Source organism: Salvelinus alpinus, chromosome 34, assembly GCF_045679555.1.
Source record: "Salvelinus alpinus chromosome 34, SLU_Salpinus.1, whole genome shotgun sequence".
Classification (NCBI taxonomy): Eukaryota; Metazoa; Chordata; class Actinopteri; order Salmoniformes; family Salmonidae; genus Salvelinus; species Salvelinus alpinus.
Window position 1 is genome coordinate 15,379,595 of NC_092119.1, and position 23,202 is coordinate 15,402,796.

Sequence of the window (23,202 nt, forward strand, 5' to 3'; positions counted from 1 at the left end):
TAGTGCAAAGGTTAAAATGTTGTGGAATTACTGGTCATGCTCTAGATTGGTTTATAAATTACCTATCAAATCGTACACAATGTGTAATGGCGGATGGTTGTAAATCTGAGTCCATAGAGGTGTGCTCAGGTGTTCCGCAAGGTTCTATTTTGGGCCCACTGTTGTTCATTTTGTATATCAACAACATTGGGGATCTTATTGAAACAGCAGATGTTCATTTTTATGCAGATGATACTGTTCTTTAAGTGGTAGTAGTTTAAACTACTACTAAGTGGTAGTAGGTTATCTTTAGCTTTTGAAAATGCTCAAAAAGCATTTAACATCATACAACAGAATCTGTATGATTTAAAGCTGATTCTAAATTCGGGTAAAACAAAATGCATGGTATTTTCAAATGCCAGGCATGTTACAAATCATGTCATTGCTACATTGGCTGGACATACTATAGAGCAAGTTAAAGTGTACAAATATTTGGGTGTGTGGGTTGATGATAAACTGAGCTTCACTGTGCATGTAGAGAACTTGATAAGGAAGCTCAAACTGAAAATAGGATTTTATTACCGGCATAAGGCTTGTTTTTCTTTTGAGGCCAGGAAGGAGCTGGTACGATGTACATTACTGTCGGTTTTAGATTTTATTGATGTTATATATATGCAGGCCTCAGCCACTACCCTGAAGGCACTTGATTCAGTGTATCATGCAGGCCTCAGCCACTACCCTGAAAGCACTTGATTCAGTGTATCATGCAGCCCTCAGGTTCATTACAAATCAGAAACGTCTAACACATCATTGTGATCTCTACAGCGCTGTTGGCTGGTCGTCATTGACCTTGCGTAGGCTTAAACACTGGTATACACTGATTTATAAGGCCATATTGGGTAAAATGCCATTTTATCTCTGTTCTTTTTTAGTCAGGTCAGTAAATAAATATAAATTACGGTCCCATTCTGATTTGCTTCTAACAGTACAAAAAATTAGAACAGGACATGGTTGAAATAGTTCTAGTTACTTAGCTCCGTGGTTCTGGAATTCTGTCATGAACATTTTAAAATGTGATGATCTAATTTCGTTGGTGCAGTTTAAACACTTGATCGATGTATATATCATAGAAGAGTGTAATTGTTTTTAGGACAGCTGTTTTTAGTCAAGACGTTTGTGTTTTTAATGTACACTGTTTTTGTTGTGCTGTATGTGTGTTTATAGTTTTGTTTAATGTTGTGTATGTAAATTGTTTTGTCTGAAATGTTGTTCCCCCTGCTGCTATTGGACCAGGTCTCTCTTGGAAAAGAGATGTTATCTCAATGAGAAAAAACCTGTATAAATAAAGGTAAAATTAAAAAATTAAAAAAAGAGACCTGGAGGGTAAATGAAAAGGGTTGCAGTCAAGGAGTGGGGAGCTGACAAGAGTGAGCTACTCACAAAGCTCCAGTCTCTCGTCATTGTGTGTTTCTAAACAAACACCACGTGACTGGGAACTACTGGTAAGCTTCATAATGAAAAATTATGTGAAATGGAATGAAGAACGCAATCTTCTTTCTCTCTGAACGTATTGCACAAGTTGACTGCAGGTATTTACCTAAAAAGTAGCTACAAATATTTATATATATATATTTTTTAAATAAAATATTTTACTTCTTCATAGTTTCAACGGTATTGAAAAACCATCCTGTGGCTATTTCCAAATACCCCGGTATACGGTATATATGGCATACTGCCCAAGCCGTGTGTGTGTTTTCTTAGCAAAGATAACAGGTGGTGGTCTAGGCCTCTTCTACTCCTAACCTATGGTAATATTGGTATGTGTCCTAACCTATGGTAATATTGGTATGTGTCCTAACCTATGGTAATATTGGTGTGTGTCCTAACCTATGGTAATATTGGTATGTGTCCTAACCTATGGTAATATTGGTATGTGTCCTAACCTATGGTATTGTTAGTATGTTTCTATAGTATGTTTCTTAACCTATGGTAATATTGGTATGTTTCTATAGTATGTTTGTTAATTAACCTATGTTAATATTGGAATGTGTCCTATCCTATGGTAATATTAGTATGTTTCTATAGTATGTTTCCTAACCTATGGTAATATTGGTATGTGTCCTAACCTATGGTAATATTGGTATGTGTCCTAACCTATGTAATATTGGTATGTTTCTATAGTATGTTTCCTAACCTATGGTAATATTGGTATGTTTCTATAGTTTGTTTCCTAACCGGTGGTGATGTTGGTATGTTATCAGGCCCAGACAGGAGGCTCAACCCACTCCTCCCCCAGCCACGGCGCAGGCTGCTCCATGCCCATGCCGATCCACTCCACCTCAGCTGGGTCCACCCCCACCCACACACCCCAGGACTGCCTGGCCGGGGTGGGGGGCGACGTGCTGGAGGCCTTCGCTCAGGGTGAGTCCTGGACCTCCGCCCAGTGGGAAAAACGGTGCAAAACTGGTTGAAATGACATCAGTTTCTGGTTGAAAAGGCATGATGTCATTTCAACTCGCTTTTTCTGCTGGGCGATGTCCTCCTTTAGATCCAGTACATATCTGTTGTTAGTTATCCATTTTCTGACCTTGTTTGAGCCAAGGACAACACAACATTTTGATCTGTGATTGAGCTGTGACAAATTCGATTAAAGTGCATTCCAAATGCAAAAATAGTAGCCACTAAATGCCATGTACAGTTGAAGTCGGAAGTTTACATACACCTTAGCCAAATACATTTAAACTCAGTTTTTCACAATTCATGACATTTAATCCTAGTAAAAAATCCCTGTTTTAGGTCAGTTAGGATCACCACTTTATTTTAAGAATGTGAAATGTCAGAATAATAGTTGAGAGAATGATTTATTTCATATTTTATTTCTTCCATCACATTCCCAGTGGGTCAGAAGTTTACATACACTCAATTAGTATTTGGTAGCATTGCCTTTAAATTGTTTAACTTGGGTCAAACGTTTCGGGTAGCCTTCCACAAGCTTCCCACAATAAGTTGGGTGAATTTTGGCCCATTCCTCCTGACAGAGCTGGTGTAACTGAGTCAGGTTTGTAGGCCTCCTTGCTCGCACACGCTTTTTCAGTTCTGCCCACAAATTTTCTATAGGATTGACGTCAGGGCTTTGTGATGGCCACTCCAATATCTTGACTTTGTTGTCCTTAAGCCATTTTGCCACAACTTTGGAAGAATGCTTGGGGTCGTCGTCCATTTGGAAGACCCATTTGCGACCAAGCTTTAACTTCCTGACTGATGTCTTGAGATGTTGCTTCAATATATCCACATAATTTTCCATCCTCATGATGTCATCTTTTGTGAAGTGCACCAATCCCTCCTGCAGCATAGCACCCCCACTACATGATGCTGCCACCCCCGTGCTTCACGGTTGGGATGGTGTTCTTCGGCTTGCAAGCATCCCCCTTTTTTCTCCAAACATAACGATGGTCATTATGGCCAAACCATTCTATTTTTGTTTCATCAGACCAGAGATAATTTCTCCAAAAAGTACGATCTTTGTCCGCATGGGCAGTTGCAAACTGTAGTCTGGCTTTTTTATAGCGGTTTTGGAGCAGTGGCTTCTTCCTTGCTGAGCTGCCTTTCAGGTTATGTCGATATAGGACTCGTTTTACTGTGGATATTGATACTTTTGTACCTGTTTCCTCCAGCATCTTCACAAGGTATTTTGCTGTTGTTCTGGGATTGATTTGCACTTTTCACACCAAAGTACGTTCATCTCTAGGAGATGGTACCTTCAGGCGTTTTGAAATTGCTCCCAAGGATGAACCAGACTTGTGGAGGTCTACCATTTTTTCTGAGGTCTTGGCTGATTTCTTTTGATTTTCCCATGATGTCAAGCAAAGTGGCACTGAGTTTGAAGGTAGGCCTTGAAATACATCCACAGGTACACCTCCGATTTACTCAAATGATGTCAATTAGCCTATCAGAAGCTTCTAAAGCCATGACATCATTTTCTGGCGCAGTCAACTTAGTGCTTGTAAACTTCTGACCCACTGGAATTGTGAATTCTAAGTGAAATAATCTGTCTGTAAACAATTGTTGGAAAAATGACTTGTGTCATGCACAAAGTAGATGCCTGAACCGACTTGCCAAAACTATAGTTTGTTAACAAGAAATGTGTGGTGTGGTTGAAACATGTTTTAATGACTCCAACCTAAGTTTATGTAAACTTCTGACTTCAACTGACTATTCAACACTGACTATTTTCATTGACTGTGTCCTCTGTGTTTCAGGTGTACCTAGAAATCTTCGTAATGATCTGTTGGTCGCTGCAGATTCAATCACAAACACCATGTCATCACTCGTCAAAGAACTCCACTCAGGTTAGTTGAGAGGGACATGACTGCTATGTTGCCTGTGATTGGTTGCTAACTCTCTGGGACTGATTTATATTCTCTTTAATAAAGTAGATGATGCTGCAGAGGAAGAGGACAATCAGATGAGGAACGGAGGCCTAAGGAGCAGGGCAGAGGATGAGGACAATCAGATGAGGAACGGAGGCCTAAGGAGCAGGGCAGAGGATGAGGACAATCAGATGAGGAACGGAGGCCTAAGGAGCAGGGCAGAGGATGAGGACAATCAGATGAGGAACGGAGGCCTAAGGAGCAGGGCAGAGGATGAGGACAATCAGATGAGGAACGGAGGCCTAAGGAGCAGGGCAGAGGATGAGGACAACCAGGTGAGGAACAGAGGCCTAAGAGAGAGGGGGGAGGAAGCCTTGGCTCACTATTATCTTATTAACACCGTTTTTTTTTCCTGTATCAAGCTGTTTGTGATTTTAAGTAGTCATTTCTTTGAAACCACATTCCAGAATTCTAATTGTTTGGACACACCTACCCATTCAAGGGTTTTTCTTTAATTTATATCAAAACTACAAAATAACACACATGCAATCATGTAGTAACCAAAGAAGTGTTAAGCAAATCAAAATCTATTTTATATTTAGATTTTTCAGATGACAGCTTTGCACACGCTTGCCATTCTTTCAACCAGCTTCACCTGGAATGCTTTTCCAACAGTCTTGAAGGAGTTCCCACATATGCCGAGCACTTGTTAGCTGCTTCACTCTGCTGTCCAACTCATCCCAAACCATCTCAGTTGGGTTGAGGTCGGGTGATTGTGGAGGCCAGGTCATCTGATGCAGCACCATCACTCTCCTTCTTGGTCAAATAGCCCTTACACAGCCTGGAGGTGTGTTGGGTCATTGTCCTGTTGAAAAATAAATGATAGTCCCACTAAGCGCAAACCAGATGGGATGGCGTATCGCTGCAGAATGCTGTGGTAGCCATGCTGGTTAAGTGTGCCTTGAATTCTAAATAAATCACTGACAGTGTCACCAGCAAAGCACCCTTACACCTCCTCCTCCATGCTTCACGGTGGGAACCACAGATGCAGAAATAATTCGTTCACCTACTCTGCGTCTCACAAAGACACGGCGGTTGGAACCAAAAATCTCAAATTTGGACTCATCAGACCAAACGACAGATTTCCACCTGTCTAATGTCCATTGCTTGTGTTTCTTGGCCCAAGGAATTCTCTTCTTATTATTGGTGTCCTTTAGTAGTGGTTTCTATGCAGTAATTCGAACCATGAATGCCTGATTTACTCAGTCTCCTCAGTTGATGTTGAGATGTGTCTGTTACTTGAACTCTGTGAAGCATTTATTTGGCCTTCACTTTCTGAGGCTGGTAACTCTAATGAACTTATCCTCTGCAGCAGAGGTAACTCTGGGTCTTCCTTTCCTGTGGCGTTGCTCATGAGAGCCAGCTTCATCATAGCGCTTGAAGAAACTTTTTAAGTTCTTGAAATTTTCCACATTGACTGACCTTCATGTCTTAAAGTAATGATGGACTGTCATTTCTCTATCCTTATTTTAGCTGTTCTTCTCATAATATGGACTTGCTGTTTTACCAAATAGGGCTATCTTCTGTATACCACCCCTACCTTGTCACAACACAACTGATTGGCTCAATCCCATTAAGAAGGAAAGACATTTTCCAATTACTCTCAAGGCACACCTGTTAATTGAAATGCATTCCAGGTGACTACCTCATGAAGCTCGTTGTGAGAATGCCAAGAGAGTGTATCAAGGCAAGGGGTGGCTACTTTGAAGAATCTCAAATTTACATTTTATTTTGATTTAACACTTTTTTGGTTACTACATGATTCCATATGTGTTATTTCATTAAATAACGGAACATTTTTCCCTTTGTTTTCCAGCCGATGCAGAATGAAAAGAAAAGTATGAATATTCCTATATGTTTAATATTGTCTGTATATCATCGCATAGTCATGAATGAGTCATTCACAATGTAAATCAACAAATCTCTCAATGACCTATAAACAAAATAGAAATCACAGGAACTTTTTCAGTCCCACTTGTTCATCAAAATCCCAAATCCTTCCTCTGTGAATATTTATAGTTATGTTGTGCCCCAGTCTAAAACCTCCCCATCTGTCTGTCTCTGTCTTCAGGCACAGTGAGAGATCTAAAACATAATTGAGGGAACAACAACCTCCCCAAACACCAGTCCATTGATCTAGACAGGATGTCAGACTGGAGAAGAAGAATCAGAATGAGAATCTGCCACACCGACCAAACCCTTCTATCAGGAATTAGCACGTAGAGTAATGCATGCTGTTATCAAACAGGATTTCACTGTGAACTCTTATTAAACATGTTTGTTACACCTTGCTGCGGGATGTCTGTTGGCAAGTGTATATGTCATTCTGTATAAAAACTTGAAGCTGTAATTATTATGTAATGACTGATTTCCCCCGTCATAACTGCAAGGGTCAAATGTCTAAGGAATGGCTTCCTGTGCTTTCTCTCAATCTGTCTTGTTAATAACAGATCACCCTGTGTGCATCATAAATGGCAGGTGCACTACATAGGGAATAGGGTGCCATTTGGTGCACTACATAGGGAATAGGGTGCCATTTGGTGCACTACATAGGGAATAGTGTTCCATTGGGATGCTACCTCTATCTGCATAAACTGTACACATTATATATGACCTTGGGATCACAGCACTGACCATAACCTGAAAACATCCTATTTTCACCATGACATGTTCCCCGGCCGTCATTGCCTTTGTATGATTACAGATCACTTGCTAGTGTGCTTTCATTATGGGTTTTGCATGAAGTTGCCCTGTCCTGAGTCTGACTGGGTGTACTGTAGGTTGGTAGGTACCATGTTATCCCAGCTCTTTGTGGGTTTATCAGTGTTTCTCAACCTGCGGTCCCCGGGCCAGCACTGGTCCTTGGGGTGTTGCTGATTGGTCCCTCAGATAGTGAGTGGACACTGATTTAGTCAGTTCTCAAGTGTTCGTTTTAATCTAAGTGGTCTTCAAAGGAGGAAGGACTATAGCTGGCCGGTCCTTGGTACACAAAAGGTTGAGAAACACTTGGTTACGATGACTGCTGGGATTTGTAGTCATGTATGTTTTCATGCCTCAGAATTCACATTGATTACGTCCCAAATGGCACCCTATTCCCTATATGGTGCACTACCTTTGACCAGTGCCCATAGGGCTCTGGTCAGAAGTAGTGCACTATATAAGGAATAGGGTGCCATTTGGGACAAAGCCATTGAGTCGCATAATGCTGCTACTGTGTGCTCACTCTGTCGCAAGACACCCTTTTGCAAAAATATGAGGGCTGTTTGTTGTTTGGTCATAGGGAGCCTATGGGGGCTGTTTGTTGTTTGGTCATAGGGAGCCTATGGGGGTTGTTTGTTGTTTGGTCATAGGGAGCCTATGGGGGCTGTTTGTTGTTTGGTCATAGGGAGCCTATGGGGGCTGTTTGTTGTTTGGTCATAGGGAGCCTATGGGGGCTGTTTGTTGTTTGGTCATAGGGAGCCTATGGGGGCTGTTTGTTGTTTGGTCATAGGGAGCCTATGGGGGCTGTTTGTTGTTTGGTCATAGGGAGCCTATGGGGGCTGTTTGTTGTTTGGTCATAGGGAGCCTATGGGGGCTGTTTGTTGTTTGGTCATAGGGAGCCTATGGGGGCTGTTTGTTGTTTGGTCATAGGGAGCCTATGGGGGCTGTTGTTTATTTTAATCAGGGAAATGTCCCGTTGTTATAATCAGATTAATTATTCTCATAGTTAATATTTTATAGAAACAAAACAAAATGAGAGAAGCTACTAAATGCATTTTAAAGCGCATTTAAAACTCTACATGGTGTCTCGTCCCTAATCCACTAAACTAGTCACTCAGTAGTGACCGTATTTATTGTCCACGTAAAGCAAAGAGAGGGAGAGGAACTCAGGACATTAGTTTTAAATTAATATTATATTGTGATCTTTCGTTACAACATATTCACCTATACACCTGTACGTAGGTGACGACAGAAGGTAGACACAGAAAGGTTGTGCACAGATAAGACTAGCTTTGATGGCTTAAAAGAAACGAGGACTGGAACATGTTCATGTGACTTAATAGATAGGAGCTCGGGAACTGTAGAGGTTGATGGGATGCAGTGGTGACTCCCAAATGGCACCCTATTCCCGACATAGTGCACTACTTTTGACCAGAGCCATCAGCCCAATGGGTCAAAAATAGTGCACTATATAGCCAATAGGGTGCAATTTGGGTCACATATTCAAAATGTGTGATTAACTAATAGTCAGTAGGCTAGGCCCTAATGGGCTCCAGACCTGCTTGTTTAGTGGTCAGTTGCTGTGTAATCATTAAAGAGTCTGGAAGGAGCAGAAAGCAACCCTGAGTCTCAATAATCTGGCCTTTTTCCTGCATTTATAAAATTGGATTGGTCTGAGCATGTGCTAGACTGCTATATTTCTTAAAAATGACATATTATTGGGACACATGGCAAGAAGGGTTAACCAGATGGCAGAAAGGACAGATTATTAGGAGACAGGGCAAGAGGGGTTGACCAGACAGGTGAAAGGACAGATTATTAGGAGACAGGGCAAGAGGGGTTGACCAGACAGCTGAAAGGACAGATTATTAGGAGACAGGGCAAGAGGGGTTGACCAGACAGTTGAAAGGACAGATTATTAGGAGACAGGGCAAGAGGGATTGACCAGACAGTTGAAATGACAGATTATTGGGAGACGGGGCAAGAGGGGTTGACCAGACAGCAGAAATGACAGATTATTGGGAGACAGGGCAAGAGGGATTGACCAGACAGTTGAAAGGACAGATTATTAGGAGACGGGGCAAGAGGGGTGAACCAGACAGAAAGTCTGGTTTTGGTTTAGAATATTGAATGATTTAGAGCAGTGAACAGATGTGGAGTGGACTAGAGAAGGAAACTGAGTCAGTTGAATCAGGAGGATATCAGATCCAATAAAACACTCTCGTCTTCTGATCGATGGACATTTCTGTTGTTCAGGGTTTGCATTTATCTCTGAAATAAAGCACTGAAATGAATAACTAGATAATAAATGTTAGGTTTAGCAATGTGACACGGTAAACGTCCAGACGGAGAAGAGTAGGGTTTGGTTCACGTCATGTTATTACATGATAATAACATGTTAACATGTTTACGCTAAATTGAAACACTGGTTAATAAGCAATGAACTGTACTGAAGTTGTACTTGAACATTTAGCATTGAGATAATGTGTAAAGTACAGTCAGCTATCCTTTAAACTAAGTACAAGGCCTTATCAACCTACTACACTGTGTCCAGAAATAGAAGAACAAAGAAGTGGATTCTTCCTATCTGCTGTTCTAAATGTGATGTTTTTATTTGGTTACTTATTTTACGTGATCTTATCATTCTGGGTGTTATTTTAGTTTGCTAGTGGAATTAAATCATTGATAATGTAGAATAATATTGAAGACTTCAAAACTATGAAATAACACGTGCGGAATCATGTAGTAACTAAAAAAGTGTTAAACAAATCAGAATATATTTTATATTTGAGATTCTTCAAAGTAGCCACCCTTTGCCTTGATGACAGCTTTGCACACGCTTGGCATTCTCTCAACCAGCTTCATGAGGTAGTCACCTGGAATGCATTTCAATTAACAGGTGTGCCTTGTTAAAAGATAATTTGTGGAATTTCTTTCCTTAATGCGTTTGAACCAATCAGTTGTGGTATACAGGTAGGGGTGGTATACAGAAGATAGCCCTATTTGGTAAAATACCAAGTCCATATTATGGCAAGAACAGCTCAAATAAGCAAAGAGAAATGACAGTCCATCATTACTTTTAGACATGAATGTCAGTCAATGTGAAACATTTCAAGAACTTTGAAAGTTTCTTCAAGTGCAGTCGCAAAAACCATCAAGCGCTATGATAAAACTGGCACTCATGAGGACCGCCACAGGAAAGGAAGACCCAGAGTTACCGCTGCTGCAGAGAATAAGTTAATTAAAGTTAACTGCACTTCAGATTGCAGACAAAATAAATGTTTCAAAGAGTTCAAGCAACATACACATATCAACATCAACTGTTCAGAGGAGACTGAGTAAATCAGGCTTCATTGTCAAATTGCTGCAACAACAAAAAACACTACTAAAGGACACCAATAATAAGAAGAGACTTTATTGGGCCAAGAAACACGAGCAATGGACATTAGACTGGTGGAAATCTGTCCTTTGGTCTGGTAAGTCCAAATTTGAGATTTTTGGTTCCAACCGCCGTGGCTTTGTGAGACGCAGAGTAGGTGAGCGGATGATCTCCGCATGTGTGGTTCCCACCATGAAGCATGGAGGAGGTGTGATGGTGTGGGGTTGCTTTGCTGGTGACACTGTCAGTGATTTATTAAGAATTCAAGGCACACTTAACCAGCATGGCTACCACATCATTCTGCAGTGATACGTCATTCCATCTGGTTTACGCTTAGTGGGACTACCATTTGTTTTTCAACAGGACAATGACCCAACACACCTCCAGTGATGATGCTGCATCAGATGACCTGGCCTCCACAATCACCTGACCTCAACCCAACTGAGATGGTTTGGGATGAGTTGGACCGCAGACTGAAGGAAAAGCAGCCAACAAGTGCTCAGCGTATGTGGGAACTCCTTCAAGAATGTTGGAAAAGCATTCCTCATGAAGCTGTTTGAGAGAATGCCAAGCGTGTGCAAAGCTGTCATCAAGGCAAATGGTGGCTACTTTGAAGAATCTCAAATATATTTTCATTTAACACTTTTTTGGTTACTACATGATTCCATATGTGTTATTTTATAGATTTGATGTCTTCGCTATTATTCTACAATGTAGAAAATAATAAAAATAAAGAAAAACCCTTGAATGAGTAGGTGTGTCCAAACTTTTGACTGGTACTGTATATTCAAGATCTAAGGAAAGTGCTGAGATAAAACCTTTTGAAAAGTCAGTTATTGTTTTCCCTCTTCACCCCGCTCACAGATAGGAATGCAATATTATGATTTGAGTTTGCGCCTACTGCATAGATGTTCTGTATAAAGTGCTGAATAAAGTAAAACCCCATTTATGCAGATATAAGAATATCAATCAGCCTTTTAGGTAGGAGTTTTAGTCTCAGTCAGTTACCTTGTGGAAAAATATGATTTATTTATTGTTGTTCAGGAGGGAAAGTGGAGTACTTTTGTTCAGCCTTTACATTTGTGCCAAAGTCTTTGCAGACTTTGTGTGTCATTATACAGATATAACTACATTCCATATGTTGTTGTTGTTGATGTCCATATTTTCCATGATATAATCGGGGCCATACATTTACTTGATCTTCCTTAAAATGTAGAACCCCCAACAGTTCTAGAACCAGCAACAGTTCTAGAGCTACAAACAGTTCTTGAGCTACCAACAGTTCTTGAGCTACCAACAGTTCTAGATCTACAAACTATTCTAGAGCTACAAACTGTTCTTGAGCTACCAACAGTTCTAGAGCTACAAACAGTTCTTGAGCTACCAACAGTTCTAGAGCTACAAACTATTCTAGAGCTATCAACAGTTCTAGAGCTACAAACTGTTCTAGCTATCAACAGTTCTAGAACTACAAACTGTTCTAGCTATCAACAGTTCTAGAGCTACAAACTGTTCTAGCTATCAACAGTTCTAGAGCTACAAACTGTTCTAGCTATCAACAGTTCTAGAGCTACAAACTGTTCTAGCTATCAACAGTTCTAGAGCTACAAACTGTTCTAGCTATCAACAGTTCTAGAGCTACAAACTGTTCTAGCTATCAACAGTTCTAGAGCTACAAACTGTTCTAGCTATCAACAGTTCTAGAGCTACAGTTCTAGAGCTACAAATTGTTCTTGATCTACCAACAGTTCTAGAGCTACCAACAGTTCTAGAGCTACCAACAGTTCTAGAGCTACAAACAGTTCTAGAGCTATCAACAGTTCTAGAGCTACAAACTGTTCTAGAGCTATCAACAGTTCAAGAGCCATAAACAGTTATAGTTACAAACTGTTCTAGAGCTACAGTACCACTCGTTCAAGAACTACCAACCATTCTAGAATTATCTCCTTCTAGCCAACAGAGGCAATAGAAAGGTACATACTGCACATTATGATTGTTTTAGTGTTTGCAGAGAGAAAATGACAAATAAAATGCAAAATGACCAACCACAAGCTTCCCAAAATGTTATGTATCTTTCTATGTGTTATATACTGATATGCTTCTGGTATTCATTTGTTTTGTTCATTTTAAAAACATGGTTTTATGTCACATGACCACTGTCTTTTGTAAATACAATGAATCAATTGTGAAATGTATTAAAATATTTAAAAACTTCATATGCTTTGATGTGATGTGATGCCTTTTTTCAGAACAGTATTTAGCTTACTGGTTGTTATCGTTTGAACTTCAGAAAGTGCCTTCAGAAAGTTTTCATACCCCTTTACTTATTCGACCTTTGGCGGAAATTTCAGCATTGAGTCGTCTTGGGTATGTCTGTATCAGCTTTGCACATCTGGATTTAGGGATATTCTCCCATTCTTACTTGCATATTTTTTCACGTTAGAAGGAGCGGTGGTGAAAAGCAATCTTTTTTTAATTTTATTTAACCTTTGTTTAACCAGGTAGGCCAGTTGAGAACAAGTTCTCATTTACAATTGCGACCTGGCCAAGATAAAGCACAGCAGTTCGACACATACAACAACACAGAGTTACACATGGAATAAACAAACATACAGTCAATAATACAGTAGAAAAAAATAAAATCTATATACAGTGTGTGCAAATGAGGTAAGATAAGGGAGGTAAGGCAATAAATAGGCCATGGTGGCAAAGTAATTACAATATAGTAATTAGACACTGGAATGGTAGATGTGCAGAAGATGAATGTGCAAATAGAGATACCTGGTGTGCAAAGGAGCAAGATAAATAAATAAATACAGTATGGGGATGAAGCTATGTACAGATGGGCTATGTATAGGTGCAGTGATCTGTGAGCTGCTCTGACAATCTTCAAGGTTTTCCTAAGGTTTTCAAGGGGATTCAAGTCTGGGCTTTGGCTGGGCCACTAAAGGACTTTCACATTCTTGTTCTGAAGCCATTCCAGCATTGCTTTTGCTGTATGCTTGGGGTCATTGTCCTGTTGGAATGTAAATCTTTGCCCCCAGTATAAGGTCATTTGCACTCTGAGGCAGGTTCTCATCAAGGATTTGCGTGTATTTGGCTCCATTCATTGTTCCCTCTGTCCTTACCAGTCTCCCCATCCCTGCTGCTGGAAAGCATCCCCATAGCATGATGCTGCCACCACCATGCTTCACAGTAGGGGTGGTGTTAGACGGGTGATGAGCTGTGCCTGGTTTTCTCCAGACATAGCGGTTTGCAAAGCGTTACATTTTTGTCTCATCAGACAACAGAATCTTTTGCCTTCTGATCACAAAGTCTTTCACGTGACTTTTTGCAAACTCTAGCCGTGCTGTTGTGCATTTTTCACCGGAGTGGCTTCAGTTTGGCCACTCTCCCATGAAGCCCAGATTGGTGAAGTGCTGTAGGGACTGTTGTCCTTCTGGCAGGTTCTCCCACCTCAGCCAAGGAACTCTGTAGTTCTGTCAGAGTGGTCATTGGGTTCTTGGTCACCACCCTGACCAAGGTCCTTCTTGCCCTGTAGCTCAGTTTGGTCGGATGGCCAGCTCTAAGCAGAGTCTGGGAAGTTCCATATTTTTTCCATCTCCCAAAGATGTGTTGTGCACTGTGCTCTTGGTAACTTTCAACACTAGAAATAGTTTTATACCCTTCCCCAGATATATGCCTCATCACAATTCTATCTCAGAGATCTACAGACAGTTCCTTGGACTTCATGATATAGTTTCTGCTCTGACATGCACTGTCAACTGTAGGACCATATATAGACAGGTGTGTTTCTTTCTAAAACATGTCCAAATGGCCACAGGTGGATTCCAATCAAGTTGTCCTGATGTAACAGTATAAGTTTAGTCCGTCCCCTCGACCCAGGCGCGAACCAGGGACCTTCTGCACACATCAACAACAGTCACCCACGAAGCATCGTTACCCATCGCTCCACAAAAGCCGCGGCCCTTGCAGAGCAAGGGGAACCACTACTTCAAGGTCTCAGAGCAAGTGACGTCACCGATTGAAAGACGATTAGCGCGCACCACCGCTAACTAGCTAGCCATTTCACATCCGTTACACTGACATCTCAAGGATGATCAAAGGAGTACGAAAAAGTATACACTCACCACTGTAAGTCGTTCTAGATAAGAGTGTCTGCTAAATTAATAAAAGGTCAATTAAATAGGATGCACCTGAGCTCAATTTGGAGTGTCATAGTAAAGGGGTGTGAATATTTATGTAGATGAAATATTGATGTACTTTCTGAAGGAACTGTGTACTGTACTGTTGAAAGTGGCCTTGAAACAATATGACTGTCATAACTTTACAGTTTAGGGGCAGCCGAGTGGCGCAGCGGTCTAAGGCACTGCATCTCAGTGCTAGAGTTGTCACTACAGACCCTGGTTCGATTCCAGGTTCTATCACAACCGGACGTGATTGGGAGTCCCACAGGGTGGCGCACAATTTGCCCAGCGTCGTTAGGGTTTGGCCAGGGTAGGCCATCATTGTAAATAAATATTTGTGTTAAATAAAAATAAAAAATATATATAAACAGTGTTGTTTTTCCAAGTAAATGATTGGTTATTTTTCCTGGGAAACAACTCCCTGCTATCGGATAAGATTGCCATTGGCCCGCAGGGAGTCATATATCCTCCAATCACAAACAATATCTTCTGATGTTTGCATAACTCTAATCATAACTATGACCCTGTGTTTTAGACTATCATGTCACATGACCTAGATTTTAACCTCTATTTTAAGCCTTTTCCAGAAATGAGAATTACACCAAAAATGTAAGCAATTGTCTGTGTATGGTGCTGGATCATCCGACATAAAAAGAAAAGGGGACATTTTTTAATGAAAGATCTTTATATAAAGGTTCAAATCCAGGTCATGTCAAATGATTGTCCAAAACACAGGGCCCTAATCATAACAGACAAATAATACGTTTGTGTGCTTGGGTATGTGCATTGTCCTTCCGTCCGTCCATCTGTCTGTGAGGGTCAGTGAGAGCAGCCCCAGACACAGTTCCTGCTCTCCTCTCCCTATCCTCTCCCTCTTTCTCTCTCTCTCCCTCTTCCTCTTTGTTGGGTTGTGTCATCATGCTTCTGTCCTTGACTGAACCTGACCACGCGAGAGGGACAGAGAGATTCAGTCTACTCTACAGACAAGAGAGGGACAGAGAGATTCAGTCTACTCTACAGACAAGAGAGGGACAGAGAGATTCAGTCTACTCTACAGATGAGACAGAGAGATTCAGTCTACTCTACAGACAAGAGAGGGACAGAGAGATTCATTCTACTCTACAGATGAGACAGAGAGATTCAGTCTACTCTACAGACAAGAGAGGGACCGAGAGATTCAGTCTACTCTACAGATGAGACAGAGAGATTCAGTCTACTCTACAGACAAGAGAGGGACAGAGAGATTCAGTCTACTCTACAGACAAGAGAGGGACCGAGAGATTCAGTCTACTCTACAGATGAGACAGAGAGATTCAGTCTACTCTACAGACAAGAGGGACAGAGAGATTCAGTCTACTCTACAGACAAGAGAGGGACAGAGAGATTCAGTCTACTCTACAGACAAGAGAGGGACAGAGAGATCCAGTCTACTCTACAGATGAGACAGAGAGATTCAGTCTACTCTACAGATGAGACAGAGAGATTCAGTCTACTCTAAAGACAAGAGAGACAGAGAGATTCATTCTACTCTACAGACAAGAGAGGGACAGAGAGATTCAGTCTACTCTACAGATGAGACAGAGAGATTCAGTCTACTCTACAGATGAGACAGAGAGATTCAGTCTACTCTACAGATGAGACAGAGAGATTCAGTCTACTCTACAGACAAGAGAGGGACAGAGAGATTCAGTCTACTCTACAGATGAGAGAGGGACAGAGAGATTCAGTCTACTCTACAGATGAGACAGAGAGATTCAGTCTACTCTACAGACAAGAGGGACAGAGAGATTCAGTCTACTCTACAGACAAGAGGGACAGAGAGATTCAGTCTACTCTACAGATGAGACAGAGAGATTCAGTCTACTCTACAGACAAGAGAGGGACAGAGAGATTCAGTCTACTCTACAGACAAGAGAGGGACAGAGAGATTCAGTCTACTCTACAGATGAGACAGAGAGATTCAGTCTACTCTACAGACAAGAGGGACAGAGAGATTCAGTCTACTCTACAGATGAGACAGAGAGATTCAGTCTACTCTACAGACAAGAGGGACAGAGAGATTCAGTCTACTCTACAGACAAGAGGGACAGAGAGATTCAGTCTACTCTACAGATGAGACAGAGAGATTCAGTCTACTCTACAGACAAGAGAGGGACAGAGAGATTCAGTCTACTCTACAGACAAGAGAGGGACAGAGATTCAGTCTACTCTACAGATGAGACAGAGAGATTCAGTCTACTCTACAGACAAGAGAGGGACAGAGAGATTCAGTCTACTCTACAGACAAGAGGGACAGAGAGATTCAGTCTACTCTACAGACGAGACAAAGAGATTCAGTCTACTCTACAGACGAGACAGAGAGATTCAGTCTACTCTACAGACGAGACAGAGAGATTCAGTCTACTCTACAGATGAGACAGACCTGGCTCTCAAGAGAAAACAGGCTATGTGCACACTGCCCACAAAATGAGGTGGAAACTGAGATGCACTTCCTAACCTCCTGCCAAATGTATGACCATATTAGAGACACATATTCCCCTCAGATTACACAGACCCACAAAGAATTCCAAAACAAATCCAATTTTGATCAACTCCTATACTCTATCTACTGGGTGAAATACCACAGTGTGCCATCACGGCAGCAAGATTTGTGACCTGTTGCCACAAGAAAAGGACAACCAGTGAAGAACAAACAGCATTGTAAATACAACCCATATTTATGTTGATTTATTTTCCTTTTTGTACTTTAACTATTTGCACATCGTTATAACACTGTACATAGCCATAATATGACATTTGAAATGTCTCTACTCCTTTGAAACCTTTGTGAGTGTAATGTTTACTGTTCATTTTTGATTGTTTATTTCACTTTGTTTATTATTTATTTCACTTGCTTTGGCAATGTAAACATATGTTTTCCATGCCAATAAACCCCTTTGAATTGAATTGACAGAGAGATTCAGTTTACTCTACAGACCAGCGAGAGACAGAGAGTCAGTCTACAGACGAGAGAGACAGAGAGTCAGTCTACTCTACAGACCAGAGAGAGACAGAGAGTCAGTCTACAGACGAGAGAGACAGAGAGACAGAGAGTCAGTCTACTCTACAGACGAGAGAGACAGAGAGACAGAGAGTCAGTCTACAGACGAGAGAGACAGAGAGACAGAGAGTCAGTCTACTCTACAGACCAGAGAGAGACAGAGAGTCAGTCTACAGACGAGAGAGACAGAGAGTCAGTCTACAGACGAGAGAGACAGAGAGACAGAGAGTCAGTCTAGTCTACAGACCAGAGAGAGACAGAGAGTCAGTCTACAGACGAGAGAGACAGAGAGTCAGTCTACAGACGAGAGAGACAGAGAGTCAGTCTACAGACGAGAGAGACAGAGAGTCAGTCTACAGACGAGAGAGACAGAGAGTCAGTCTACAGACGAGAGAGACAGAGAGACAGAGAGTCAGTCTACTCTACAGACGAGAGAGACAGAGAGTCAGTCTACAGACGAGAGAGACAGAGAGACAGAGAGTCAGTCTACTCTACAGACCAGAGAGAGACAGAGAGTCAGTCTACAGACGAGAGAGACAGAGAGACAGAGAGTCAGTCTACAGACGAGAGAGACAGAGAGACAGAGAGTCAGTCTACTCTACAGACCAGAGAGAGACAGAGAGTCAGTCTACAGACGAGAGAGACAGAGAGACAGAGAGTCAGTCTACAGACGAGAGAGACAGAGAGTCAGTCTACAGACGAGAGAGACAGAGAGTCAGTCTACAGACGAGAGAGACAGAGAGTCAGTCTACAGACGAGAGAGACAGAGAGTCAGTCTACAGACGAGAGAGACAGAGAGTCAGTCTACAGACTAGAGAGACAGAGAGTCAGTCTACAGACGAGAGAGACAGAGAGTCAGTCTACAGACGAGAGAGACAGAGAGTCAGTCTACAGACGAGAGAGACAGAGAGTCAGTCTACAGACGAGAGAGACAGAGAGTCAGTCTACAGACGAGAGAGACAGAGAGTCAGTCTACAGACGAGAGAGACAGAGAGACAGAGAGTCAGTCTACAGACGAGAGAGACAGAGAGTCAGTCTACTCTACAGACGTGTGGTGTCATGTGATGTAAGGAGCTCCTGGTCCCAGCCATGCTTCAAGCTCACTGAACCACATCAGCCCCCCCCCCCCCCCCCCCCCCTCTTTCTGGATCTCTCTCTTTTCCTTCTCCCTCCCTCCCTCCCCTCTCCCCCTCCCACTCACTGCCTCTCCCCGTCCCCTCCCTCCACCCCCCTCTTCCCCCTCCTCTCCCCTCACTCTCCCTTTCTCTCACTCGTTCTGCCTCTCTTTCTCACTCCCCTATCTCTCTCTGTTTCTCTCTCTGCCCCCCCTCACTTCTCGGTCTCTCACCCCTCCCTCCCTCACTCTCTCAATCTCTCTCCCTCCCCCTTCCTGTCTCCCCTCTCTCCCCTCCCTCTTCCTCCCTGTCTCCCTTCCCCTCTCTCCGCCTCCTCTCCTTCCCTCTCCCTCTCTCCCCCTTCCCCCTCCCATTCCTCCTCCCTCTTAAATATCTGTAGCCTGTGTGATCCCCAGGGTTTTGTTCTGTTTGTGCTTGTAAGAGCCTCTGGAGCCTCTGGCACTATACGCCTGACAATGACATACTCTGAAGCAGCAGGCAGGACGAACACGAAATATACAAAAGTATGTGGAAACCCCTTCAAATTAGTGGATTCGGCTATTTCAGCCACACCCGTTGCTCGGGACAGAGAGGCTATTTCAGCCACAAATCTAGCACAACGCCATGCAATCTCCATAGACAAACACTGGCAGTAATCTGGCCTTACTGAAGAGCTCAGTGACTTTCAACATGGAACCGTTATAGGATACCACCTTTCCAACAAGTCAGTTTGTCAAATTTCTGCCCTGCTAGAGCTGCCCCGGTCAACTGTTAGTGCTGTTATTGTCAAGTGGAAACGTTGAGTGCTGAAGCTTCGGTTGCAACACTCACTACTAAGTTCCAAACTGCCTCTGGAAGCAACGTCAGCACAATAACTGTTTGTAGGGAGCTTCATGAAATGGGTTTCCATGGCCGAGTAGCCACACACAAGCCTAACATGCTGACCACACCACTCGCGCATGTGCCATCGCGCGCATGTTGATTTTGTCCATCCGTACCAGACTCGATCAGTACACGCAGGTTTAAATATCAAAATGAACTCTGAACAAACTTTATTAATTTGGGGACAGGTCGAAAAGCATTAAACATTTATGGCAATTTAGCTAGCTAGCTTGCTATTGATAGCTAATTTGTCCTGGGATATAAACATTGGGTTGTTATTTTACCTGAAATGCACAAGGTTCTCTACTCTGACAATTCATCCACAGATAAAAGGGTAAACTGAGTTTGCTTCTAGTAATCTCTCCTCCTTCAGGCTTCTTCTTCTTCTTCTTTGGACTTTATATGGCGGTTGGCAACCAACTTTAAGGTGCATTACCACCACAACTGGACTGGAGTGTGTGTAACAGTATAACTTTAGACCGTCCCCTCGCCCCGACACGGGCGCGAACCAGGGACCTTCTGCACACATCAACAACAGTCACCCACGAAGCGTCGTTACCCATCGCTCCACAAAAGCCACGGCCCTTGCAGAGCAAGGGGCAACACTACTTCTAGGTTTCAGAGCAAGTGACGTAACTGATTGAAACGCTACTAGCGCGTACCCGCTAACTAGCTAGCCATTTCACATCCGTTACATGTGGACCTCAGTTAATCTTTCAATCACCACGTGGGTATATGCTTCCAAAAACTAATGAGGAGATGGGAAAGGCGGACTTGCAGCGTGTCAAGCGTCACAAATAGAACAAAGTTCTATTTTGGCGCCTGGCTAGGCAGACGCGCGCGAGCAGTGTGGGTGAAATTATTGAATAACATGTATGTGTACATTTATTTTGCAATGCTTGCACAAGCGACGCGGGCAGTGTGGTCAGCATGTTAGATCACCATGCGCAATGCCAAGCGTCAGCTGGAGTGGTGTAAAGCTCGCTGCCATTGGACTCTGGAGCAATGGAAATGCGTTTTCTGAAGTGATGAATCATGCTTCACCACCTGGCAGTCCAACGGACAAATCTGGGTTTGGCGGATGCCAGGAGAACGCTACCTGCCCGAATGCATAGTGCCAACTGTAAAGTTTGGTGGAGGAGGAATAATGATCTGGGCTGTTTTTTATGGTTCGGGCCCCTTAGTTCCAGTGAAGAGAAATCTTAACACTACAGCATACAATGACATCCTATATGATTCTGTGCTTCCAACTTTGTGGCAACAGTTTGGGGAAGGCCTTTTCTTGTTTCAGCATGACAATGCCCCCGTGCACAAGCGAGGTTCATCCAAAAATGGTTTGTCGAGATCGGTGTGGAAGAACTTGACTGGCCTGTACAGAGCCCTGACCTCAACCCCATCAAACACCTTTGGGATGAATTGGAACGCCGACTACGAGCCAGGCCTAAATGCTCTTGTGGCTGAATGGAAGCAATTGCCCACAGCAATGTTCCAACATCTAGTGGAAAGCCTTCCCAGAAGATTCATTATTATGTAATCACTATAAACACAGTGCAGACTGCAGGCCTATTTCTTAGCTATTGGGTTTGATTAATTCTTGGTAATATTGTTTTATTTCTCTCTTATATGTTTATGTTCATGTTTATGGCCAGAGGTTTGACCCTTGGCCTAGGGCCTCCAGTGTGAAATAGGCCTGCAGCCTATTTGCCTGTCTGGTGCCTACTTGTAGGTCTATTGCCAGCTATGTGGTCTGATGTATGCTATTTTCAACACTCTGAACTTTTTGGCTATTTGAATATTTGACACAGAAATTGACAATTATTTGAGTTTAACCAGATTTTGAAGCAAGAATTAAATATATTGTGTATAAATTCTGGCATAATGGCAGTGAAGCAGCAGACGTTACCCCACTACCTTTAGGACCTAGTGGAGACACTATCGGTCCGCTGGCCCCTGCAGTGTGAGCGGAGCATCTGGCGGAGTGCTGGCCGGCTGGTGTGGTGGAGGACGGGGAGAGAAGAAGAAGGAGGATCCGGGAGCAAGCGACAACAAAAAGGGTCTGGCCTGGGACTTGGCAAAACGGGTAATGAACACCGTGATTCACTCGTTTAAAAACCATAGCCCGTTATTACCAAACCCTCTGTAGGGCTAACCTTTATCGGAACACACACAGTCAGTGAGATCCCTTAGAACGGAAGGAAGACTGGCTGCACTCGATCGTGTTGGTGGGGGGAAACAGTATTCCTTTTTGTGCTTTTGCAGATATGTGGTGACTGACTTGTGATTAGACATTGCGATACTCAGTTGAACTTGGTGACCGCGTATTTGTACATACAGAAAGGCGATTGTTTCTACAGAATACACGCCCGTCTGAAAATAACGGGGTTTTGTCCATCAAATGGTTGTGGCCTATAAACGCGGTACAGTCCCACCGGGTTAGATGCTGATTTCCCCTTCAAATACGTGTACAATTTGGTAATTTAAGCCTGCAATAGTGACAAATGCAGTAGACCGCCAGCCATGTGTTCATAGATAAAGTCGTTAATTCAATCAGAATTGTTATAATGCATCATATTTGTAATTTTTGCTGACAATGGAACAGTAGGTGACATTGTATTCACAAAAAAATTAATATATATATATTTAAAAAGTAACACGTTTTGTTGCTGCAATATCATTTCCCGCAACATTGTTCTCTTCCCACGAACAAATGGAAACATGCATTTACACTTGAACGACAGTGATAGGCTACATTTACCAATATGTTTAGATTGATTTTAACTATCGTTCAAATGTTCTCAATGACGCATTAATGCAACATTTGTATCAATGTGTCAGAAAGTCTGTCTGTGCGCGTGGGTGAAAGTGTGGCTCGAGCACTTTATCTCCGGCTGTTATCGGTAGACGGTAGTGTAGTACTAACTAGTGAAAATGGGGGCAATAACAAAAAACACCAAGGACGTTTAGCCTATATCAAGACTAGGCCTATATCACAAGCCTTCGGGAAAAATCGATGAAAAGTATAACATTGACCATCAACATTGATACTGTATTTATAAGTGCACATGGCTAGCTATGGATCTCAATAGGCAGAGAGGTAGGAGGCTAGGCTAGGCCTTGCATGTAGCCAGCAGTCTGTGCAAAGGAGTGTCTCGTGTCTCGTTTGACCACAGGTGTTGGGCTATAATGAAAATCTAATCTGCATATAGATTATTATATGCATAATGCATATATACCGGTAATAGTTTATTCGATAACGCCATATAGCCCTACAGGCCTACACTTGTGGTATATTGTGTGAGAGAAACGGGAGAAACCAGAGAGAACTGACACTATTTAAGCATGCTGAAAATGTTTTTCTAACTAGTAAAGGTACAACAGGAGTACAAGCCATTGACAATATGACCCTAGTAGGCCCTACTTTTGCCTGATCAGATCACCGCAGGCATAGTAGGGAGATTGAGATTCATTGAATCCCATCTGTAGGTATAGG

General features: G+C 42.4%; 2 protein-coding genes and 1 pseudogene across 20 annotated transcripts in view; 2 read left to right on the forward strand and 1 right to left on the reverse strand.

Annotated features, from left to right (window-relative positions):
• LOC139563604 (dystrobrevin beta-like) overlaps positions 1 to 12,704 on the forward strand; it is an 84,858-nt gene extending 72,154 nt beyond the window's left edge. For 9 of the 15 annotated variants that reach the window (XM_071382431.1, XM_071382422.1, XM_071382430.1 and 6 more), the window contains 5 exons: positions 2,241 to 2,400; positions 4,239 to 4,328; positions 4,413 to 4,684; positions 6,226 to 6,247; positions 6,481 to 12,704. In XM_071382431.1, coding sequence (XP_071238532.1) covers positions 2,241 to 2,400; positions 4,239 to 4,328; positions 4,413 to 4,684; positions 6,226 to 6,247; positions 6,481 to 6,509 — 573 coding nt within the window. In that variant the 3' untranslated portion in view covers positions 6,510 to 12,704. Of the gene's footprint in view, positions 1 to 2,240; positions 2,401 to 4,238; positions 4,329 to 4,412; positions 4,685 to 6,225; positions 6,248 to 6,480 lie in introns of those variants that run through there. The other 6 variants (XM_071382427.1, XM_071382428.1, XM_071382421.1 and 3 more) reach the window with 5 other exon arrangements.
• Positions 12,705 to 13,566: 862 nt separating this feature from the next.
• Positions 13,567 to 14,175, reverse strand: LOC139563504 (uncharacterized; annotated as a pseudogene).
• Positions 14,176 to 21,681: 7,506 nt separating this feature from the next.
• The window catches only part of LOC139563600 (DNA (cytosine-5)-methyltransferase 3A-like), a 67,338-nt gene continuing 65,817 nt past the window's right edge, over positions 21,682 to 23,202 (forward strand). For all 5 annotated transcript variants that reach the window (XM_071382403.1, XM_071382406.1, XM_071382404.1 and 2 more), the window contains exon 1: positions 21,682 to 21,792. The gene's annotated coding sequence lies outside the window, so the exon portion shown is untranslated. The remainder of the gene's footprint in view (positions 21,793 to 23,202) is intronic.